This window comes from Muntiacus reevesi, chromosome X (genome assembly GCF_963930625.1).
Source record: "Muntiacus reevesi chromosome X, mMunRee1.1, whole genome shotgun sequence".
NCBI classification, from domain to species: domain Eukaryota; kingdom Metazoa; phylum Chordata; class Mammalia; order Artiodactyla; family Cervidae; genus Muntiacus; species Muntiacus reevesi.
In genome coordinates, this window is record NC_089271.1 from 13328133 (window position 1) to 13353632 (window position 25500).

General features: G+C 39.6%; 1 protein-coding gene across 3 annotated transcripts in view; it reads left to right on the forward strand.

Annotated features, from left to right (window-relative positions):
• Positions 1-25500, forward strand: part of BMX (BMX non-receptor tyrosine kinase) — a 44293-nt gene that overhangs the window by 13821 nt on the left and 4972 nt on the right. For 2 of the 3 annotated variants that reach the window (XM_065915554.1, XM_065915556.1), the window contains exons 5-17: positions 433-552; positions 2744-2808; positions 6931-7106; positions 8598-8669; positions 9341-9394; positions 11752-11806; positions 13275-13354; positions 16098-16225; positions 18609-18683; positions 19530-19701; positions 21064-21280; positions 22229-22293; positions 23972-24090. In XM_065915554.1, the coding sequence (XP_065771626.1) occupies positions 433-552; positions 2744-2808; positions 6931-7106; positions 8598-8669; positions 9341-9394; positions 11752-11806; positions 13275-13354; positions 16098-16225; positions 18609-18683; positions 19530-19701; positions 21064-21280; positions 22229-22293; positions 23972-24090 (1398 nt within the window). The remainder of the gene's footprint in view (positions 1-432; positions 553-2743; positions 2809-6930; positions 7107-8597; positions 8670-9340; positions 9395-11751; positions 11807-13274; positions 13355-16097; positions 16226-18608; positions 18684-19529; positions 19702-21063; positions 21281-22228; positions 22294-23971; positions 24091-25500) is intronic. The other variant, XM_065915555.1, reaches the window with a different exon arrangement.

Genomic DNA, 25500 nt, shown 5'->3' on the forward strand with positions numbered 1-25500 from the left:
ACCTGTGTGAAGCATATATGGACATTTCCTTCACTATTCTAGCAACTTTTCTGTACACTTGAAATGTTTCAAAACAAAAAGTGGAAGGAGGAATATATGTTTATTGCAAATTTCTTTTCTTCTTGTTAAGATCTATTCCTACTCTAAAATCCTAACACCAAGCTGATGTGTATATGTATTTTCTAGTAGGTATTTTTTTTAAGACTGATGTAAGTTATTGTGTGTTCTCACTATAAACATGGTTAGACTTTTCTCTTCAGCTTTTCAACTTCTGAGTGAAAGACTTAGATCCTTTAGGAACCATTTGCTCTTAGGCTGGTTGCTGGCAAAATGAGGTTTTCATTGTTTTATGATGACAGCACTTCCTGAATGTGCTTCTTCTCTTGGGTCAACATTTGCTCATGCTGTATTTTCTTCCTGCCTGCTCCCCAGAGATAAGGGGCAACCCCCACCTGCTGATCAAGTACCACAGTGGGTTCTTCGTGGACGGGAAGTTCCTGTGCTGCCAGCAGAGTTGCAAAGCGGCCCCAGGATGTACTCTCTGGGAAGCATGTAATGTGACTCCTCTGTTGGGCTGGACCCTGGGTGGACAATGCCCTTTAGGCAAAACTGGCAAATGCCAGAACAGCTTGCCAGTTCGGGAAAACGAAATGTGCCAGATTGGTTGGCATCGTGTATACCCAGCCTTGAACATGCTATCTGACAAATGAAACATAATTCCAGAGTCAACTGAGTCATGTTCCATAAAATAATAACAACACGAACATCTGCCATTCATTCATGTCATGAGAAATGTTTTTAAAGGGAAATCATAAATCAAGAAAGGAGCTGTTTATTTCCTTTCAAAATTCTTCCTGGTTTAAGATAAACTCCAAAAGAGGAGAATGTAGTGAACATACATCACTATGGTTCATAAACTAACATCATAAACTAAAAACACCAATGTTCTTTTAAAAAAATATGTCAAAGGATAAAATATAAGTATTGCCATAAATACCAAAATGATGGATGGCCAAGTTTTCAAAGATAAATTTAAAATGATTTGCCATTCTGTATATGTTTGTTGATTTCCTCATAACAACAGAGAAGGTAGTGTAGGGTTTGCTTTATGTGCAGATTCTATCCAGAGTTATATTTCTAGGGAAATCTGTATGTCTGAGACTTTATCCAGGGACAGGAAGCCCACTGAGTGGCTTTGAAGGCCTAATGGAGGGAAAGAATTATGCTGTTTTCTGCTCGTGCCCTGTGGAGTCCTGTTCTATCACCAGGATACTTACATGAAACAATCATATATTTTAGAAGTTTATCATCATTTAACAACATTAAGTTGTTGATAAATAAAAAGGAGAACTTGTTTTGGTAACAGTCTTACTAACCTGGACAAAATATGCTTGGATTATAACAACTTTAAAGAATTACATGAAATCAGCTGCATGATAACAACTTGAAGAACTGTAGAACAAACAGGAACATGAAATATTATTCAAATTCACTGAGAATCCTTGTAATTTTACAGCAAAATCAATGATTAAATATTCATTGCGTTTCCCATCTCAATGAAACTACACAATGAATATTTACTGATCTTAATTAGATCATATTGCCCTTTATACTCATGAATGATAATGACTCAATGAACTTTACAGAATGTACTGTGCATGGATCTTCCCTCCAGTGTGAAGGCCAGAGAGTAACATTTCCTTGTAACATTAATCATTAACCCCAGTGTTTCTGTCTGTGGTCGGCATTATTACTCAGCAGGCCAGATTCCAGCTCTGACCTCACCCTAACTCCCTGAGAAACAGCAAGAAAACAGGCTAGAGAGAGCACTGCCCTGGGATCATCTTCCTGGCCTCTGTCTGCATGGCACCCGCCATGTGTCCTGGGTGCCACAGACTCTCTGCCAGCTTCTGAATAAAACTACAGAATTTAGCAGAGGTGTTAGGCTCACAGACAGTTGTGATATTGTCTGTCTGCCTAGGTGTAATTTACTCCCTCAGCCTCCTCCTCTGCGAGCTACAGGGCAGTCCACAGTCACATCTACGAGGAAGGAAACAGTTGGGCATCTTTCCCAAGTACATGGCCTACACTGAGTTGAACACTCACTCCAGTTTGTTTGAGACAGTCTCATTCTCCAGCTGGGGACCTGGCATAATTATTAAAAGCCTACCTATCACTGTCAGAAGTGTCCCAGCTGGGTCAATAAACCATACGGCAACCCTACTTAAAAGGCATATACTGGTTTCACACTCACAGCCTGGATATCTATCTACATGTGTGAGTAGAAAGAAAAACCAACAATTAAACTAAGAACAGGGAGAGGAAAAAGTTTAGGATAGATTTGTTCACTTATAAATCAGCTATTTATATGCATTGTGTATGAGCCAATCAAAGAAGAATCAGACACGGATTCTGAATCCTAGGGTCACTGACACTACCCAATGAGATTAGATATCTATTATTCAAATACCAGGTGGCAATGTGGTATAAATTATCAGCTTATAGAATTTAGAGCAACTTGAATTTCTTATCTGCTTGGGAAGATACTGATAATCAATGGTGAAGTGGTATTTGAGTTGGATATCATACAGGAGAGCAACATAATCACTCCAGATTTATCTAAGTCCATGTAATCTGGAATATTGCTCACATTAACTAGTTCACTTTTTTGATACATAACATTGGGTGTTTTATTTTGTTTTATTTAAATTTTCTTCTGATATTACTTGGTTTTACTCTTCAGATGCTGATCTGCACACTGCACCCAAAGAAGAAAAACACATGGTTCCCGTCTTTCCAGACAGAGTGGTAAGTCAACATTTCAATTTTTTTTCACAGTCAGGATACAGTAAATAAACCGAGAGTTGCCAAATTCAAGGTTAGAATACATGGGCTTCATTCAGAATGCCCAGCAAGAGAGAGATGTGAGCTATTGCCAATAGCCATGGCAGTAGCAAATAATAAATTCAAACACAGAACCATTTTATCATGTTCTATTTTTCATTTGATAACCAAGCCTTTTTCTAACCTGTAAATGCAAAAAAAAGAAAATGGTGTAGACGGAGAAGCCCTTAAGATGGTATGACATAGAACAGCAGCTACTATTGGCTGGCATTCCTCTTCTGCCCCCAGCATGGCTAAGCCTGCCTCATTAAGTGCCCGGGGGAGGAATGGAACACCACAGGACACAAGCAGAGTAAAATTCTTTCCCCCCACTATCTTTTCAAAGCCACGCAGTGTGCTTTCTTCTCTGTTCCTGGATGGAATCTGGAGATTCCATAGTCTTCCAGTCACCTCAGATGAAATAAATTTTCCCAATTACTAGAAGTCATGAGAACAGCCTCTAAAGTGATCCATCCAATATTATAATCATATGACTCCAAACACCATTTCAAGTTAAAACTTACCCCCTTCCCTTAGCTCAAGTCTGCATCAGAGGGCAGCCTGCTTTGGGAAAGAGGTCAGGGAGAGGCTAAGATTTCTGACCCTTTCAGGATCGAGGATCAGGAAGAGAAGGTCTAATGAAAAAGAGGGTCATATGTGGCTGGCCCCATCATGATTTGGTAGTGGTGGCTTCTGGGTGAGACAGTTTTCTAACACTGACTCTTTATCATATGGGAGACTTTCATGGGTCCCTCCTTGGGGTGTAGCAAATATCTTGACCTTAGCTCTTCGGTTTCTACCCCTCCAACTTTTTACTGGGTCCATTCACTCATTTTGAGCAGAGTTCCTTTCAAGATGGCTTCCAGCGAACCCTCTCTCAAGGGTGGAGTTTGCCTAAAGGAAAACAAACAGAGCTTTGATCTCTCTGCTTAGTAAAATTGTATGTGGCTCAAGTTCACAATACAGGCTATCCTTCTGCTCTGCTTTCTTGGGTTCAAAGCCATAACTTCCTGCTTTGAGGCTTCCCAGGTAGGTGTCAGCCTCCTCAAATGCCACGAGACATATAACATGGGCTCCCAGTAGTTTTCTGGAAGCTCACCTGAAATGAAGGGAGCATCTCCATCCACCCATCAGCTCTGTGGTGGCTTGGGTACTTATTTTCACCTACACACATTCATGCATACTTACTTCTCTCTTTCTATCTAAAGTAAAAACCATATAACTTTTACAGACATCCCTAGTGGTCCAGTGGTTAAAACTCTACATTTCTATTCCAGGGGGCATGGGTTACATCCCTGGTCAGGGAACTACATACTGCCAAACAAAACAAAACAAAACAACATATAATTTTTGTAAACCAACATGAAAGACAAAATTAAATCCATTATTGTCATAGGTTGAATTTTGTCTCCCCAAATTCACATCCACCCAAAACCTCAGAATGTGACCTTATTTGGAAAGAGGGTCTTTGAGATATAATTAGTTAAGGACCAAGATGAGATCCTGGATTAGAATAGATCATAAATTCAATTATTGATGTCCTTATAAGAATAAGAGGGAACACAGAGAGATATACAGAGAAGGTAGCCACTTAAAGACCTAAGTAGATATTGGACTTTTGATGCCACGAGCCAAGAATGCTTAGACCCAACAGAAGCTGGAAGAGGCAAGCAAAGATCCTCCCCCACAGCCTTTCGATGAAAACTTGTTTTTGGACTTTTGGTCTCCAGAACTGTAAGAGGATAAATTTCTGTTGTTTTAAACCACTGAATGTATGGAAATTTGTAATGGCAGTCCTAGGAAACTGATAGAATTATTAAGGTTTGGGGATTTTATGTTGTTATCAGTGACTTTTTTTTTTTTTTTTTTTTTTGGTTTGGATACATGCTTCAGTTCTGAAGCTTGAAAATTATGGCTCTGTAAAACACCTAAAAGCAAAGTCCAAAATAAGCAAAGATCAACTGGTGGTTACCTAGGGTCAGGATGGGGCTTGACTAGAAATTGGCCCAAGAGATCTCATAGGAGTAATGGAAAATGGTAAAACTGGATGGTGGTGATGATTGCTCAACTTGATAAATTTACTAAAAGTCATTGAATCCTATACTTACAAAGGGTGAATACCACAAAGGGTGGTATGTGGTATATAAATTGTGCTCCAGTAAAGTTTATTTTAAACAAATCTAAGAGCAGGACTTCCCTGGTGGCTCAGATGGTAAAGTGTCTGCCTACAACACGGGAGACCCGGGTTCAATCCCTGGGTTGGGAAGATCTCCTGGAGAAGGAAATGGCAACCCACTCCAGTATTCTTTGCCTAGAAAATCCCATGGATGGAGGAGCCTGTTAGGCTACAGCCCATGGGGTTGCAAAGAGTCAGACATGACTGAGCAACTTCACTTTCACAAGAGCAGAGGAAAATTTAGGAGCCCAAACGAGGCATCTAGTCTCTCGTGAGGAATTCTTTGTGAAATGTGTTGAAAATGATCAGTTGGGCAAATCAGTGGCCAAGGGTTCCCAAGTCTGTTTTGATTATAAGCTGCCCTAAGTGATCAGGGATCATAGAGGATACTGTGAAAAGCAAGTTTTCCTCTGCTTGTTTTCACCAGATCATTCAGTAGAGGACTTGTTTTACTGAGCTGAGGAAAATTAAAATCTGCTCTCTAGTCATTCTGTTTAGATTTCTGTTTAGGGAAATTTCTACTGCATTCATCTTTGGAAAGAAGCGCCTCACAGCTCATAAATAGCATAGCTAAAATGTCTAGGATGTCAATCCCTGGAAAAAAGTAAACTATGTGAAAAAATTAAATTCAGATTATATATTTATATGAATTTTTAATGAACTATATATAACATGCACTTAGACAAGTATACAAGTCCTAAGTGGACAACTTCATGAATTTTCACAAAATAAACATATCTGTATAAGCCACACTCAGATTAAGAAACAGTACATCTCAGAACCCCAGGACTACCCTCATCTTCCCTTTGGGTCACTACATCCCACCAAAAGTAATCACTAGGCTGACATATAATATCATAGATTATTTGCCTAGCTTTGATCTTTACATAGATGGAATTATAAAGTATATAGTTGTTTATTGCCTATTTTCTCATGAGATTCACTCATAGTTTAGTATGTGGTTGCAGTTTATCCTCGATTGCTATATAGAATTCCATTGTGTGAATATAATGCTGTATAAGTTTCTTATTGCTTCTGTAACAAATTACCACAAATTTAGTGGCTTAAAGGAACACAAAGTTCTTCTCTCATAGTTCTAAAGTCAGAGGTCTAGAATCGGGTCTATACAGTTGTATTCCTTTAGGAGGCTTTACGGAAAATCTATTTACTTACTTTTTCTAGTTTCTGGGGGCTGCCTACATACCCTGGCTCCTGGCCCCTTTTTCCATCTTTAGGGGCAGATTGGTAGCATCTGTTTTCCTCTCTGATCTTTGTTTCCATCTTTATACCTGCTCCCTAATCTCTGACCTTCTTGCATCTCACTTGTGCCCTTGTGCCCTTGTGATTATATCTGGCTCATCCCAGTAATACAGGATAATCACCCCATTTCAAGATCGTTAACTTAGTCATATCTGCAAAGTATGTTTTTCTATGTAAGGTGACATATGCACAGGTTGCAGGGACTGGGACATAAACATCTTTGGGGAAAGGGCATGATTTAGCCGACTATAGCCACAATAAGGTTATTATTATTGGGCATTTAGGTCATTTCCAGTTTTAACCTAATTGAAATAATTCTGCTATGGAACATTCTTTTATATGTTTTTTGGTTTCACTATTGGGTGTATATATTGACTTTCTGGGTCCTAGGATATGTGCAAACAACTTTCCAGTGTGGTCATGCACTTCATACTCCAACCAAGAAAGTATGAGAGTTCCAAGTGCACCGTGTCTTGTGACTAAAACTAGCTACTGCCCCTTTCTTTCCTTCCTATTTTTTTAATTTAAGAGCTGATATACTTTGATTGTCAGTTCCCAGCTCATGAATCTGTGCCTCACTGTGATGTACTTGAATCTCTTGTCCTCCAAAGCTGAAGATTCCTAGAGCAGTTCCTATTCTCAAAGTAGATGAACCATCTTCAAGTACCACTCTAGCCCAGTATGACAGTGATTCCAAGAAAAACTATGGCTCCCAGTCAAACATCAACATGAAGTATATTCCAAAAGACGACTTCCCTGACTGGTGGCAAGTAAGAAAACTGAAAAGGTAAGTCCCAGCTTTCAGTCCAGTGGCACAGCATGTCAAGTAGACATTACCCCACTGCCTCGGAGCTGAGCCCAGCACGGTCTGCACAGGCCATAGCTGAGACAGGGCTGCCCTCTCAGAAAATACTCAGTGCCTGAGCCAGAAGCCCAGAGTGGTGGTGGCCCCACTGGGACTCAGCACCACAGACTTGCCACTTAGATGACTGACTCTAACGATGTGCACAATATTTGAGCACTTTATTCCCTTTTCTTTCTTTCCTTCTTCCTCCAAATAACCCCACATTCCCGAACACCAAATCTTTAAAATATATCCTTTATCGGAGAGAGCTTAGAGTGGGTAGGTTTTTGCAACGTGCTTTGGCATCACTGGCTAATGACGGTATTCAAACGAGGCTGTGGCTGCCTTCTCAGGATGGACACCTTCACCTACAGTCTTCTTTGCCACTTGCACTTTTCACTTCACATCTGGGACATTTTTCCTATTTGGAGACATGAGGATATACTACATTTTTAATTTTTTAATGCTTTGGCTGTGGTAAAACAGCACAAAATTTACCACCTTCGTCATTTTGCAGTGTAGAGTTCAGTAGTGTTCATTATATTCCCATTGTTGTGTAAGCTACCTGATTATTGTGAATGTCTATATTGTATTCCATCATGTGGATAAACCTAAGTGATGCACAACTGATGGACACTCTCCACATGTTCTTAAAAATTACAAAGAGGCTAAATAAACTGCTTGGTATTTTTAAATAAGAGCTTTCTCATGAAGAGCTGAAGGGAAAAAGCTTTACTAGTGAGCAAGGCTCTTTGGGAAGCTGGGGCTTTCCAGGCTTTCCTTGAACTGCAGCCAGAGGAGCACTTCCTTGTTAAGGAAACTTGTCACTCTGAAGTGTGGTTTTGAAAAAGAGCCTGGGTTGTGAAGGCAAACAGGAAATAGGTACTACCTTCCAACTAAAACAGCCTTTGGACTTGGAGAAGTTGGCACTTCCTCATGGGCTGCTTCACACAACAAGTAAAAGAGATAAAATGATGGGTGGAGAGGATGAAGAGAACCCTGCAGATCCGTGTGGGTCCACATGGAGTTAAAAGGTTCAGTATTTTCAGGACTTTCCTTTGCAAGCATAACAGCAAAGAGGAAAATAACTTATATTAAAATATATTAATGACAGAATGCTTGCACACATACAAGAAAATCAGAGCAAACCCAGTCAGGATGATTTATTAATCCAAGTTTTCTACTGTTTGGGGTTATTATGAGCCATTATTAAAAACTCACTTCTTTTAGGCATCCTATCAAATGACTGCTTTTTAGTGGGGTTACTCCAACGATGAAAATGTGAAAATTACTCATTAGCTTCAATTTCCAAACCAAGTGACATATATGGGTCACAATATTAAATAAAGCTAAAACATATCCAAACAATTACTTCTGTCATTTAACATTTATAAATAAATATCAATTTATGAACTGTATCTCTCTTTTTTGTAGCAGTGAAGATTTGGCATGCAGTAATCAAAGGGAAAGAAATGTTGTAAATCACAACACCTCAAAGATGTCATGGTAAATCAACTTCAGATATTGTTACAGCCAGGATTTCTTTCATCTGCAGGAAAACTTAACCACAGGTGTAAAAATTTTGCAACTAGCCTTTAATTTTAAGGTGACTATAAAACAAACAAATACATGGAGTTTGCTTCTCTGAACCCTGAAAGTGGTATGCATGGATAACTTCTGAGATCACACTGATATTTCCTACCCATCATACATGATATACACAGGCGTCAGCATGAACATGAAGCTACCTGGCTCAGGCATGTGAGCCGAAGGGAAAACAATGTGGTGTTGAGTAACTCTTCTTTGAGAATACCTCTATACACTACCCAAGATTTTCTCTAACTTCATATCACAGCTGTCCCTGAAGCATTTCATCTATTTCACGAGTCTGCTCTTCTGACAGAGTCAAAGACATCTACATTCCTGGGATCCTCCTGTATCAAGGAGTCAATTTCTCATGAGACCAGGCATGAGCTCAACTTGTGAGCAACGTTCTCTTCACTTTGCTGACCCCTTCCCAAGTGCAATAAGGGAAATCTAACAGTGCAGATTTTATTTATGTGGATAAAAGCAGGGTGGGATTTGACATGGCACTGTGAGGCACTTGGATTATTTCTTGGTGTTGTGTGTGTGTGTGTGTGTGTGTGTGTATTAATCATGTTTCCTCTCTTCTTAAGGGGCTCCCCTGAGTCAAGTTCATCTGAAGAAGAGGAAAACCTTGATGATTATGAGTAAGTTTTGAAAGTCCTCTGTGTTCCTCTAAAACTAGACATAGATGTTTCTATTCTATTCTTCTGCAAAGACTGTATTTACATGGAGAAACTCCTGTGATGTTCTGGGCCATGAAACTGGAGGATGGGTGACAATAAACTAATGAAAATGTTGTTCAGTTGTTAAGTCGTGTCCTACTCTTTGCGACCCCATGAACTGCAGCATGCCAGGATCCCCTGTCCTTCACTATCCCCTTCACTATCTCCATGCTCAAACTCATCTCCATTGAGTCAGTGATGCCTTCCAACCACGTTGTCCTCTGCCATCCCCTTTTGCTTTTGCCTTCAAATTTTCCCCAGCATCAGGGTCTTTTCCAGTGAGTTGGCTCTTCACATCAGGTGGCCAAAGTACTGGAGTTTCAGCTTCAGCATCAGTCCTTCCAATGAATATTCAGGGTTAATTTCCTTTAGGATCGACTGGTTTTGATCTCCTTGCCGTCCAAGGGACTCTCAAGAGTGTTCTCCAGCACCCCAATTCAAAAGCATCAATTCTTTAGCATTCAGCCTTCTTTAGGGCCCGACTCTCACATCACATCACAAAACAGTAGTCATGTACAAACTACTGGAAAAACCACAGCTTTGACTAGACAGACCTTTGTAGGCAAAGTGATACCTTTGCTTTTTAATACACTGTCTAGGTTTGTCATAGCTTTTCTTCCAAGGAGCAAGCATCTTTTAATTTAATGGCTGCAGTTACTGTCAGCAGTGATTTTAGAGCCCAAGAAAATAAAATCGGTCACTGTTTCCACTTTTCCCCCTTCTACTTGTCATGAAGTGATGGAACCAGATGCCATGATCTTAGTGTTTTGAATGTTGAGTTTTAAGCCAGCTTTTTCACTCCCCTCTTTCATCCTCATCAATATACTTCCCCCCCAATCTAGATGATCTAAATTGGCTGCACAAATTCTTGGGATTTATCGCATAGCTGACCCCCGTCCCTTCATTTTGCTTTGTCTTCATAGGTACAGACTATGACATTTCTGCTGATCATTTCTTTCCTGGAGGCCCTCATCAGGATGATTTTTGAAGGCTCTTATTAGCTTTGAGTCCAATTTTGAAGTTAGTTATGATGCCGTAATTTTACATGGTAGCACAGCTGAGCCTTGAATATCAGAGCATTTTTATGTTGGGAGATTCCTATTTCGAGGGTGACCTTATCATTGAACATCCAAACTAGGATACTTTAGGAAGAGGAAGAATGCACTGTTCAGTGTTACACCTGGACATAAGACAAAGACATAGGACCATAGAGACATAAAGTGGACCCCTCTGGGCAAGTAAGAATGTGTGATCATTTCAATTACACAGAGCCAGAGTGGTCTTAAGTGGCTGTTAAGGTCCCTTCCAAAATTTAAGATTCTATCATTGGACAACAATTAGGCACAAATAATCATCTCCTGGACTTAGCTGTAGTGTACTCACTCAATCCTGTCTGACTCTTTGTGAGTCCACGGACTTCGCCTGCCAAGCTCCTCTGTCCATGGGATTTCCCAGGGAAGAATACTGGAGTGGGTTGCCATTCCTTTCTCCAGGGGATCGTCTCGACCTGGGGACTGAACCCAGGTTTCCCATACATCAGGCAGATTCTTTACCATCTGAGCCACCAGGGACTTAGAGGTTGGCATTAAGGAGAGGTGGGAATAATAAGGCACACTTCATCTCTCAGACACCTGCTGCCTGACAGTGGCTAAGTCAGTTGGACACTAGGAGAAAACATTACTAGCTTCGTTTGTGTATGAGTTCTGTTATTGATTCATTGGCTACAAGTGTAGTGAGAGCTTTTTCAAAGTACATGTCACCACCTCTACTTCCCCTACATTTACCCTCCAGAAGGCACCTGCTGGAATCATTCAAACTAAGATACAAATGACTGAGAAAGACTAGCACAAAAATTATCCAAAGATAATTGTACTTTAACAATTGACAAAGATTTAAACCAATGGGAGGGAACCTCTCATCATAGGTTTTAGTCTTTAATATTTAGATGAATTGGAAGGCTTCCTTTGATTCAGAAAGCCCAGCTGTGACCATACAGACAGTCTGTCTCCATCATTGCTAGATCCCAAAGCGGGGTGACAGGTGTGCCTTGGGGAAACGATCAGGAAAGACATGTAGGCCCCACCCCCAGAATCACAACTGGGTGGCGGAGACTCAGGAATCTGAGTTTTTAAATAGCTCTTCAAGTGATTCTCTTCAGCAGCCAAGTTTGGAAACCCCTGATCTAAGCCAATGGCTCATTTTATAGATGAGAAAGTTAAGTGACAAGTTATGCAATTAAAAACTATTCATTCTCAAAATGGAATTCTTTTCTATTGCAGCTGGTTTGCAGGTAACATCTCCAGGTCACAATCGGAGCAGTTACTGAGACAAAAGGTAAGTAGTTTCATCTTTAAAATAGCCTCTAAAGAATGTCTTTCTGTTGTTGGGCTCAGAGGGTAACGCAATGCTCACAGAAACCCTATTGTTAATTATACAGTCCAGACATCATAGTTAATTGTTCAGCTTATGGGTTACCAGGCCCTTCACATCTAGCCTTCCTCTATTCCCTTTGCTCTATAATAAACCATTCAAAAATTTAGTGGCTGGAAACAAGATGTATGACTCCTCACCATTCTGTGAGGCAGCTGGGCCAGCAGTTTTTCTGCAGGTTTTACTTAGGTTCACTCATGTAGCTGCCTTTAGCTTGTGGATTGACTAAGAGTGGGGTTAGCAGGGGTAGTCAACCAGGGTTGACTCCATGTTCCATCTCCATCTGGCTAACGTGGGCTTCCTCACAGCATGGTGATCTCAAGGCAGTGGTTGAAGAGGCCAAGCCTCACAGTTCGGGGCAAGTAATTATGGAGTCTCAGCTTTTGTCCCACTGGCCAAAGCAAATCACATGGCCCAGCCCAGAGTCAATGTGGGAGGGGACTGCCCGGAGCAGGAATATACAAAGAGAAGACTTACTGGGGGCCATCTGTACCTCATACTTCAATTCTGTCACAAAAACCATTAGCACCTAAACCAGAGTACAGCAGCTGTAATGGGGAGTAAATCTATCAGATTGTGTTACTAGCTGGGAATGGACTTACCAATGGCAAACTCTTCTGACCTACAAAAATGACACATTGCTATAGGTCAACCTAATACAGCACACCAACTATTTCTTTGAGGGGTAATAGCGAGAAGGTGGTGACCACTATCTAACTCAGTATTTTTTCACATTCAGTTTTAAAATCCACTTTGTCTCAACCTAAACTTGCTTAGAATCAGCACATTAAGCAAGAGAAGTTGAGCACAAATTTAACAAATGATTTGTTCTGCATCTTTGATTTTCTCAAATGGTCCAGGGGCGTGATATGGTGATAGAAGTGTTAGCCGCTCAGTCATGTCTTACTCTTTGTGACCCCATGGTCTGTCCATGGAATTCTCCAGACAAGAATACTGGAGTGGGTTGCCATTTCCTTCTCCAGGGGATCTTCCCAACCCAGGGATCAAACTCAGGTCTCCTGCATTGCAAGCAGATTCTTTACCATCTGGATAGCTGGCTTTAAATTTTACTTCTGAAAGATTAAAATGTTAGGCTTGCACAAACACCAAACAGGGAAAAGTCTCACAGGTTAAAAATTAACTGGAGAGGAAGAGTTGAGGCACATAGGGTGAATCTATAAAGACAACGAATGAGAGAAAGAGGGAAGCTGAAGTGGGAGTTCTTTCTGTGCCAACTGATGGGCAATCTGTGCTGTCAATGACATTTAAAGTGGATCTAAAAGATCTATTTTCCTACCACCTACCAGCACAAGTCATTTTCAAGAATAATGAAAATGTTTTCTGTCCCTTCCACATTCGCCTTTCTATTTAGGGGAAAGAAGGAGCATTTATGGTTAGAAACTCCAGCCAGGCGGGAATGTACACAGTGTCCTTGTTTAGTAAGGCTATGAAGTAAGTACGATGTGAATTTCTTTTTTTATCTTCTTGTTTATGTTCTTTTAATATCCTGGTCATTTGGTCACATTTTGCGATAAGACCCCATCTTTCAACTCTGGAATTTGGAATCAAAGTATTTCTGTTGAATGTGACCGTTTGTAGTTGCCTTCCCCCACCCCTACTGCTTTCAAGAGGCTATTTTCTGGGTGATTCGCTCCTGCCCATTGCAGGCAGCAGAGTATTGCCCAGTATACGGACTACCTCAGGAAACGCTTGTTAAAGGAATACTGCATTATCCCCCCTTGATTCATCCTGAGCCTAGAGAGAAAAAATAGCAATGGCACCTCTACACTCTTGGTTCTAGCCACCAGCTGAACTGAGAAACCTACCCCAACGTCTGGTTTTTAGTGTCTTTCCAGTGGGAGCAGGAGGTTGACTGAGTGTAGCAGTGTTTTCACCAATGGCTTTTTTCTAGGATACTGTCCTATTGGTGGAATTAAGAGTTCTGGTGTGAAACTGCACCTCTGAGTCCAAATCCTGACTCTGCCGTTCCAAAACATTATGACATTAAGCAAGTTACTTAATTTCTGTGCCTCAACTTCCTCATTTGAAAAGTAGACATAATAACAATTACTATGTTCTATGGATGAAATGGGTTAATTCACATATTGGATCAGAACAGTGCCTGGCACATAGTAATAAGTGTTTACTATTATTGTTGTTGTTTGGAAAAAGTAATATGAGCTGCCCCACTACTTCCATCCCAACACTTAGGTGTATATAAGGCCCCCACAGTCATCTCAAGCAAGTTGTCATCAACAATATCAGGATCCCCCTCCAGAGTTTTATAAGCCACTTTCCCATTGGTTGTTAGCCTTTCTGTTCCTTCTAAACATCCTGTGAAGCAAACAGGAAAGCTGTTTTTCTTGCACCATTTTACATGAGAGGATTGTGGTTCAAACAGAGCTTACAAAGACCCACCCTCAAAACTAATAAATGACCAACTTGAAGCCAGACCTTCAACAGCTGAGTTAATGTTCATGTTCTCTCAACCATGTCCCTGTGTCTTTGCTGAAATCTGGTCAGATCTTGATTAGGACCATTTGAAAAAAAAATCTCTACATATGTGACCCTTTCTTAACAGTTGGATTGAATGACCTTGAATGATTGAAGCAAATGATTGATGCTCTGTCTCGTGTTGCATATATGTATTTTTTAAATAATTAATGTAAAAGTTATTTTATTTTGGGAATGTTTTCACAGAGTGCCTACCTCCAGTTTGAGATAACAGCATGTACCATAAACATCTGCATGGCATCTTTCAATGCTAGAAGCCACATTCCTGGTGCACCTCACGTACAAGGTTGCAAATGTGGGTGGTGACTAAAGCCAACCCAGTAAGAAGGCAGAGAAGGCTTGGATCACTGAATATCAAAATCTCTGTGGCCCTCAGACCCTCCAGTTTCAGCCAAATCTGATGTCAGAAGTCCTTTTAGTTAAGCTTCTTGACACCAGATTCACTTTTGAAGGTGGCCAGGGATAAAAAAAGTCAGCAAACAGATGAGTAATCAAATGAAAAGAATCCCAGTGAATGACTACAGAAGGCTTCTTTTATGAAACATCATCAGTGGGCTGAATTTGATTCTAAGACCAAGAGCTGATGAGCCATTTGCAACAAAAAAGCATCCTTTCTCTTTCTATAATTACAATTCTAGTAAGGGTGGCATTATAGCAACAAGAATATATTAATAGTTTCTTATGTGCCAAGTATAGTACAAACTGATATGTACATAATCTCATCTGAACTTTGTAACAACTGGATGAGGTAGCTAGCCAGCAACAGAACTCTACTCAAAACCCAGTTCTGGACTGCTCTGTGAGTGTGTGTGTGTGTGTGTGTGTGTGTGTGTGTGTGTGTGCGCGCGCACGCACATGCTTAGTCGCTCAGTCATGTCCAACTGTTTGCAACTCCATGGACTGTAGCCTGCCAGACTCCTTTGTTCATGGGATTCTTCAGGATACTGGAGTGGTAGCTATTCCTTTCTCCAGGGGATGTTCCCAACCCAGGGATTGAACCCTTGTCTCCTGCATCTCCTGCATTGCAGGCAGATTCTTTACTGTCTGAGCCACCCGGGAAGCCTGGAAGGCCATGCCGTACTCTAAGATCTAAGACAGGCACACCATTGCTGGTTATCCTAAATCAACATGCATCAATTCACCACTATTTTCTACAAGTAGAGCAAAAGAAAAAGAATGTTTTATGTGGAAAAGGTACAAGTTCACAAGAGGAATTAAAGGCTGTTCCCACCCACTCCATCCTGTACACTCCACTTCCAAAAGAGCCTCCACCCACAGCCTAATGACCATTTCTTCCTACATTTTAATCTCCATTATTATCCTAAAAAAGGACTGATATTTCAGAATAATGATCCTAAAAACTGCAGGGCTCTCAATCATCAAAGGAATATGGCTGCTTTATACTTACTAAGGGAAGAACAGTACAGAAAGGGGGAATTTTATGATAGGTGAATTCTATATGAGCACAAAGGATCCACTGAGTTCAGAGAGGAGTTCTCTTACATAATTATGGACTGTCATGTATACCTCCAGAAAAAACACCGGATGTCAAGACTGAGAAACTGTCTCTGACTTCCCTCTTCAAAATTTGCTAATGTACCTAAGATAATGATTTAATCATTATTTAATGAAGCTTCAGTTGTTGAATCAAAACATACTAACATTCTTTCTTCCTTACTAGTGATAAAAAAGGAACTGTCAAACATTATCATGTGCATACAAATGCTGAAAACAAATTGTACCTGGCAGAAAACTACTGTTTTGATTCCATTCCAAAGCTTATTCACTATCACCAACACAATTCAGCAGGTAACTTGGTTCAGTTTTTCTTTTATGTTGATAAATACAAATTTTCTTGGACATTACTGACCCTCCAAATTCTCTTTTTTAGCATTGAAGAATAGTTGATTTACAGTGTTTCAGGCGTACAGCAAAGTGATTCAGTTATATATATATAAATATCTATGTATATTCTTTTTCAGATTCTTCCCATTTTAGGTTATTATAAGATACTGAATATAGTTCTCTGCTATACAGCAGGACCTTGTTTGTTTTACATGTAGTAGTGTGTATCTGCTAAACTCAAACTCCTAATTTACCCCTCCCCCTCCCCAATACTCTCAACTATATAAGGAACCGAAAGTAGGGGAAAAACGCTCCCAAGCCCTATGCCCGCTGTGTGGGGTTGTGTGTGTGTGTGTATTCACTGATTTGGGGTGTGCCGGGTCTTTGTTGCTGCACCGGCTTTCTCTAGTTGCAGTGCGTGGGCTTCTCGCTGCAGCGACTTCCCCTGTTGTGGAGCACGGGCTCTAGGGTGCATGGGCTCCGCAGTTGTGGCCCCTGGGCTCCGGAGCACAGGCTTAGTACTTGTGGGGCCCAGGCTTAGTTGCTCTGCGACATGTGGGATCCTCCTGCATCAGGGATCAAACTCGTGTCTCCAGCACTGACAGGCGGATTCTTTACTACTGAGCCACCAGGGAAGCCCTGCTGTGTGGTTTTTAACCTACACTTCCTGGAATATAACATTACACACTCTACAACGCCAGAAAAAAACAAAGCTGAGTGAGTTCGGTGACTTAGAAGTAGAGATTCCCTTTAAAATATTTGCAGGGTTTTTTTCTGCCTATAGAAAATGATTGCAAAATTCAAATAATATATAAATGTGCATCACTGGAGACATAACCTGCATGAACAAGTCAGTGTCTATTCTGAAAGAATTTTTTTTCTACGTTGATACTAACACATTCATTATATATGTGTATATATTATATATGTGTGTGTGTAAACACATTATATGTTTACAGAGATGAGATCATTCTACACATACTACTTTTCAGCTTACTTTCTTTACTCAGCATCTTAGAGGTCTTTCCATGCACATGCATATAGTTGAGTCTGTTCTGTTAAGAGAGAATTCTAGTGTAGAATTACTCCATAATTTTTCACCTAATCTTACACTGATAAGCAGTTGGAGTATATACAATATTTTCCCATAATACTGGCTGTTTCAGTAAATATAGCTTTGTGCACCTGTATGGGTGTTTCTGTAGCCAAAGTCCCTAAAAGAATTTGAGATAATGGTTAAGAACATTTAAAATTGAGGTACTGTCAAATGCTTTTCAGAAATGTACACTCCCACCAAGAGCGACACTTCATTCTCACTGACCCTGGGTACTATCACTCTTTTTAATTTTGCCTGATTGACTGCTGAAATATATATATATATATATATAGAAATTGCCATATGATCCAGGAATTCCATTCCTGGGTATATATCCAAAGAAAATAAAAACATTCACTTGAAAAGATATATGAACCCCATGTTCATAGACATATTATTTACAATAGTCCAGATATGGAAGCAACCTAAGTTCCATCAACAGATGAACAGATAAAGAAGATATGATACATATATACAATGGAACATTATTCAGTCATAAAAAAGAATCAAAATCTATAATTTGCAACAAGTCGGTGGACCACAAGGTTTATGTTCAGTGAAATGTCATACAAAGAAAGACAAATACTTTGTTATCACATATGTGGAATCTAAAAAATAAAACAAATGTATGAATACTCATAGATATAGAGAACAAACTAGTGGTTACTGGGGGAGAGAGGGGGAAGGGGCAAGACAGGTAGGGGACTAAGCGATACAAACTACCATGTATAAAATAAACAAGTTATAAGGATATATTATACAGCACAGGGAAATATAGCCATTATTTTCTAATACCCTTAAATGGAGTATAATCTATAAAAATATTGAATCACTAGGCTGTACACCAAAAACTAATATAGTACTGTAAATCCACTGTACTTCAATTTAAAAGATAGTTGATGGCTAGCTAATAACGCGATAATCAAAAAGGAAAAAAGTTAGCAAAATAAAAATTTTAAAACAGATTCCATCAAGAAACTAATTTTGATGAGATTTTTAAAAATCACATAAAGTAGTTTTACACTTTTAATTTTTGCTTTATATAGAACTAATTAGTCAAGTCCAGCAAATTAATTTTATAGGACAAATATGGTCAGAATAGATTCTCTTTCTGCATGAGAACATCCTGAACTCTGTGCTTTTTTTCCAGCTCCTCTAGACAGAGCAGAAGCAGATATGTGAACCAATGTAAAGTACTGTGATGTGATAAAATGTGATCATGTGATGATAATGTTGCCAATTTCATTGCAGGCATGATCACACGACTCCGCCACCCTGTGTCGACCAAGGCCAATAAGGTTCCCATCTCTGTGTCCTTGGGAAGCGGTATGGACATGCCCTTGTGCTCTTAAACTCCTGTCTTTTTTGGTTTAAAAATATATATATATTTATATGCATATATACATACATGTTTATATATTATATATCTGGTGGCTCAGCGGTAAAGAATCCTTACTATGCTTAGTACCATTAGCCTGGTAAAATAACATTACATTTTCTTATAAAACAAGTTAAACTCTAATCCGGGAGACTGTCATTATCCTAAGTACACAAGGTTGCAAACTAGCCCCATGATCAGGCACAGAATCCCAGAATAAGAAAGGACAGGCAGTGGATCCATCTTTTTGGTATGCTAGGGAGATTACAAAATTAGGTTGGGAGGATACAAAAGATTTTAGTTTGTTCAAGAAAATGAATGAATATATTAGAGCTGAGGCCCTCCCTGGCACTATCTGAACAGGGATCTGCTTCCTGTCTCCCTTTTTTTCCCCCAGTAAATTTACTTTCAATAATGACACCCTCCCGAATCAGAGTTTAATTTGTTTTATAAGAAAATGTAATGTTATTTCACCAAGCTAAGGGCACTAGACACATCAAGTCTTTCCAACATACGTCTGGTTGGTAAAGGTTTTTTAACTCTAATCTTTCTTGTCACTAACTGTAGCTACTTCAGGAACAATACTGTTCTGGTGGCATTGTCACGTGGTTTAACAGGTCATAAGATCACATAACTAACAGTTTTCTTTTTTAAGTGAGCAACTTTTTAAAAAAGTCTTGCTGTTCTTCATATTGTCAATATTAAATTCTCACTGCAGAGGAAGTCACTTGAGAAGCTGTTAGCCTCAAACCCTTCTATTCTTATCCTAAAGAGTGCCTGCCTTGCTTTATTAGGAATCTGGGAACTGAAACGTGAAGAGATTACCCTGTTGAAGGAGCTGGGAAGTGGCCAATTTGGAGTGGTCCATCTGGGCAAGTGGAAGGGGCAGTATGATGTTGCTGTTAAGATGATCAAGGAGGGCTCCATGTCAGAAGATGAATTCTTCCAGGAGGCCCAGACCATGATGTAAGTCTCTTCTAAGGAATTGTTGTTTAGCCCTCATCTTTAGAGGACATTCATGCTAACAGGACTGTCCCTAACATCTCTAAGGTCTGAATCAAGAGTCCACATATCATAGAATATATAATGGAATATTAGCCATAAAAAATGAAAAATGTCATTTGCAGCAATATGGATAGACCTAGATATAAGCATATTAAGTGAAGACACAAAAAGGCAAATGATATCACTTATATGTGGAGTCGAAAATGTGACTCAAATGAACTTACTTGTGAAAAAGAAACAGACTTACAGACATAGAGAACAGACATGTGGTTGTCAGGGGGGAGGGGAAATAGGAGGGATGGAGTGGGAATTTGGGATGCAAAATGCAAATGCAAATGCAAATTATTACATATAGAATGGAAACAACAAGGTCCTACTGTATAGCACAGGGAACTATATTCTACATCCTGTAATAAACCATAATGGAAAAGAAAAAAAAGAATCATCCTGTTAATTGATAAAAGCAGGTCAATTACATAAGGAGTAATTGATGAACATCATAATAGCTGTGAGGACATACTAGAAGTGCTATGTCATGCGGTTGTTGTTGTTGTTTAGTTGCTAAGTCATGTCCGACTCTTTTGTGACCCCATGGACTGGAGCTCAGCAGACTCCTCTGTCCATGGAATTCTCCAGGCAAGAAAACTGGAGTGGGTTGCCATGCCCTTCTCCAGGGGCTCTTCCTGACCCAGCGATGGAACCCATGTTTCCTGCTTGGAGGCGGATCTCTTTACCACTGAGTCACCTGGGAAGCCCTTGTCATGTAGTTACCATTTTCTAAATCTGTTAACCAAAAATGACACCATAATAACTCAAAATGAAGCTTTTTTAAAAGAATGGAAAATCACAATTAATCTCACATCTCTAATATGACAACTGCTTTCATTTTACCTTCATATTCTTTTTTTTTTAATGAAATGTTTAGACATCAAAGTTAGATACTTTAAAATGGAAGTGACTGCTTTTAGGATATAGCTTCCTCCAAATCAGTCATAGAAGTTCTCAAGATGCTACAAGACTGAGCAAGATTTCTGAGGTAACAGACAGACCACTGCTTCCCTGATTCTCTGCCGGAAAGTTGAACAAGCACCCAGAGCAGCTTAATAAATGCTGAGGTTGTCAGTGTCCAATAGCAGCCAGCATTTTTCTGCCTCCAAAGGCTAATGCTCCCAGAATCAGATCCTAAACTTTCCCCTTTCTTCTGTTCCAGTGTAAGGGCAGAAATTAAAACAAACAAAAATCTGACAGTGATTCTTTTTCAGGACATCTGGAAAATGGTGTATGGAAATTCAGTATTGAACTTTGAATATCTGTTGTTTCCAGGAAACTCAACCATCCCAAGCTGGTGAAATTCTATGGAGTGTGTTCAAAGAGATACCCTATATACATAGTGACTGAATATATAACCAATGGCTGCTTACTGAGTTACCTGAAGAGTCATGGAAAAAGACTTGAACCCTCCCAGCTCTTAGAAATGTGCTATGATGTTTGTGAAGGCATGGCCTTTTTGGAGAGCCACCAATTCATACATCGGGACTTGGTAAGGAAAGAAAGCCATCTCCAGCTCCCATCTCCAGCAATGGGGCCATTGGAGGGACAGCAAAGAGAGCATCTTCACTTACATTGCATTGGCCAAAAAATTCATTTGAGTTTTTCCATAAGATGTTACAAAAAACCCCAAATGAACTTTCTGACCAACCAATATTTTGCTCATTTGCTTAAGCACATGACACTTTTGTGATAAAAATCACAATTCAAAATAATACTTCAAGTATAGAAAGAATTTCTAAAGAAGCCATCAAGGTCTATGTAGTTAGGTTGTAGTATAATGGAAAACAGATGCAAAGGAAAGACTGGTCAATTTAGTGTTTCCCAGAACCACTTAACCCAAGCTAACCTTTACTCCAGGAAGGATTTAGTGCTACAGCAATAATTTAATACGATAACTGAAAATACAAGAAATGAAATGCGTGCATCTTTGAGTCAGGGTGGGTATGAAGAGTATTCTGCTTGATTTGCACTGGTATTGATTGATCTTTAGAGATTTTCTGGTGCTAAACACCAAACGTGCCATGCATGCTAGGCCAGTGCATTCTGGATTCTCAGTGCTGCATTTACACCTTCGAAGCACCTGTTAACACACAGGGTCCTAGCAGTGGAGAGGGAACCCCTAGACGTGATTTTTCCCTTCTTGTTGATGAGTTCAGGTTCTGTGTTTTATGTCTAATACCTCTCATACTGTTTGACAAGGATGAATGCTTGAGGGAAAATACTTCTGTGAGCACATTTTCATTTTGAAAGATTGAAAATTGCAAAGGAAAAAAGACAACATCTATACTCTAGATATTTCCTTTTAAATACAGCATTTGGGGTTGTGATATCTTAGATTTTGCTGACAACTGTCCCAAAGAGAAGGAGAATGTGTGATTTTGATGTCAGGGGATCCTTGGTCATTTTCACTATTGGTAATTTTGTTTTCCCTCTAAAGGCTGCTCGGAATTGCTTGGTAGACAGTGATCTCTCTGTGAAGGTTTCTGACTTTGGGATGACAAGGTAAGCCAGTTCCAAAAGGGCAACCAGTGAAAGAGGGATTTCCATTCACATCCAAATGGGGATACAAAACCTGCTCTGAATTGGGGGCTCAGAAACCTGGATCTCCTCACTCACATTACCTCTGAACACTCATTTCTTCACTGATAAAAATAGAATTGTTCTTCAGAAATTATCCCTAGGCTCTCTTAATTCTTTCAAAACCTTGATAAATATTTTCTAAACATAAATAAATCTACAAAAGATCCTAAATATTCAAATATAACCGTTACAGCCAGGAAAAAAGCAAGAAAAGTTTAAAAAGCCTTGATTGGAGGGGGGGGGCAGGGGGAGAGAGAGAGAGAGAGAGTGTGTGTGTGTGTGTGTGTGTGTGTGTGTGTGTGTGTGTGTGTATGATGGCTCCTTTAGCCCATTCTGGTTTTTTCTTAATACTATATGCTCAAATAGGCACAGCATTAACACTAGGAAAATTTTTCTTGTCTTTTATTAAATTTTCTGTAGCATCAGGTAAGGCAGTAGACTCAGATTCTCTTGGCATTCTAGCAACACTTTAGGATTTGAAAAATTAGTTTGATTGTGACAGCAGTTTAAGAAGAATCTTCCATTTCCTTAATTCTGAATCTTCTTACTATTTAAGCCTCAGAGCCAATTTTCATGGTTTTATACAGGAAATGAAGACACATCTGGTAGCCTTTCCATTCAACAAACATTTATTGAGTGCCTAATGCCTAGGCCCTGTGGGAGATACTAATATAAATGGGTTAATAATCCCTGCCCTCAAAATGCCCACAGTTGAGTCTAGAGGGCAAGCAGATGTCCCTGCCATTGAGACAAAATATAACTATAAAGTTGTGCCAATTCAACATAAACACATGTAATTCTGAGGAGGGATAATATAGTTTCAAAGAGATCTGAAGAGTTGACCAAAGCCAGCCCTATATTTAGCAAACATGTCCCTAAAAACACCATAGGAAGACCTGTGTTTTTTTTTTTTTAAGTTTTCTTCAAAATTCGTTATGAAAAGCTGCTCCTCTTCTGGAACCCCTAAATATTGTAAACATAAGTATACTGCATATCCTTGAGCATATACTTTTATCATCTTGATATCATCATAAGATATTGTTGTCCATCACTGCTTACAACAGCAGAAGATTAGAAGCAACTTACACAGTTAAACAAATTACATTAATCCGTAAGAGGGAAGACTATTCAGCCATTAAACATGATGCTGCAGAAGAAAACGTAACCATGGGGGAAATGTTCTCGATATGCCGTTAAAGGAAAAATGAAAGCAAACCTCAGTACAACAGAAACCCAATTTTGTTCAAATTATATATAGAAAAAAAGATTGGAAAGTACAAGCAAAAATGTATCTTAAGTGGTAGCATGACTATCCTTGGGGTGGGATTCAGAGTGATTTCACTTTTACTTTTTTAAAAAATATTTTATATTTACCAAATACTTTGCATTCAGATTTTGGTATTTTCAAAACTAGATATCATATTTTTAAAATGTTTACAAATCATAAGCAGCCTCTAGCTAAGCTCACAAACTGAAAGATCCAGAAAATCGAGGCCCTCGGCTGAGACCGGGTGGCTGCAAGTCCTGCATCGGCCGGCAGAGGGCGCCCCACTCGGTACAGCCAAGTGGCGTAAGGGCCGTGTTGGTGTTTCCCCTACAGGTATGTTCTTGATGACCAGTATGTCAGTTCCGTGGGAACCAAGTTTCCAGTCAAGTGGTCAGCCCCAGAGGTGTTTCACTACTTCAAATACAGCAGCAAGTCAGACGTATGGGCGTTCGGTAAGAATGTGGCCACACGAGACCCCTTTCACAAGCTGGCTTCCACAATAGGAAACCACAGAGCAGCAACATCCATTTTCAGCAAACCCTCTGAGCACTGACAAAATTACCTGTATACCCAGAGAGGAGCAAGGGATTGAAGACGATGATGGGACCCTTTCTTGGGTCGGTGTTAGGATGTCTGCCACTTATTGGATAATTGGCGTGTTGCTAACACCTCCTCATAAGAATCAAAAGGACTAAAAGCTTTTTGCACTGAAGACTTTCAGTTTTCAAAAAGGAGTCACAGAAAACTAAAACTCAGTTTGCATGAAGTATAAAACGTTGAAGGGCTTAAAACAAAATCATCAGCTTTCTGCATGAAAGTGGCATGATAACCATTATTCTGAGTTGACCAATTGGGGGGGGGGGGCATGAGTTAGCACTTTCTTTGGCCCATCCCAATTTCAGCTAATGTTTTTGTTAAAATTCATCATTTAGATGAGGGGTCAGTAAACCATGATGCAGGACCATTTCCAGTGGCCTGTTTCTATAAGGGAAGTTTTATTGGAGTGCTGCCGTGTCCTCTGTACATATGGTTTATGTATTGTCTATGGTTGATTTTGCACTTGCAGCAGTAACTGCCACAGAGGCTGCATGACTTTCAAACCTAGTGAACTTACTGTGTGGCCCTCCCTATTTTATTAAAAGATCTGCATTGAAATTAAGTAAACATAATTACAAAATTGCTTCCCTGGTGGTTCAGTGGTAAAGAATCTGCCTTCCAAACAGGAGACACAGGTTTGATCCCTGGGTCAGGAACATCCCCTGCAGGAGGAAATGGCAACTCAATCCAATATTTTTCCTGGGAAATCCCTTGGACAGAGGAGCCTAGTGGGCTACGGTCCCTGGGGTCACAAAGAGTTGGACACGACTTAGCAAATAAACAGCAGCAGCAATTAGAAAACAGAGATAGTTCTTTTTAACTTGTGATTCTGTAGATATTCTGGTATTTTTCCACATCAGTAGGAATGTCAGGCTTGTTTAAAATCACTGTCAGATGGGCCCAGGATAAGTATTCCAAATTATCATAAGGTTATGGAATATATTAAATACAACTGAGAACTATTTCATGCCTGTCTTAGTCCATAAGTACAATTTGACTTTCTACATGACAACTGAGACTGTCTGAAGAAAGGAAAATTTAGTTATCCATTTATTTTTCTATGTGATAATTTTTTTAAACAATTCTTCCTTTTATAACAGTGGTATTATTAATTGTAAAAAAAATTCCAAGAAATATACAGAAAAAGGAAAAACCACAAAGAGCATTTTAGTGAAAACTTGATGTCATTTTGTGCTGATGAACTTGTCAAATTTAGTTTTAATCTCTTTGTATCAATTCATATGCCTTATAAAAGATATTAAAAA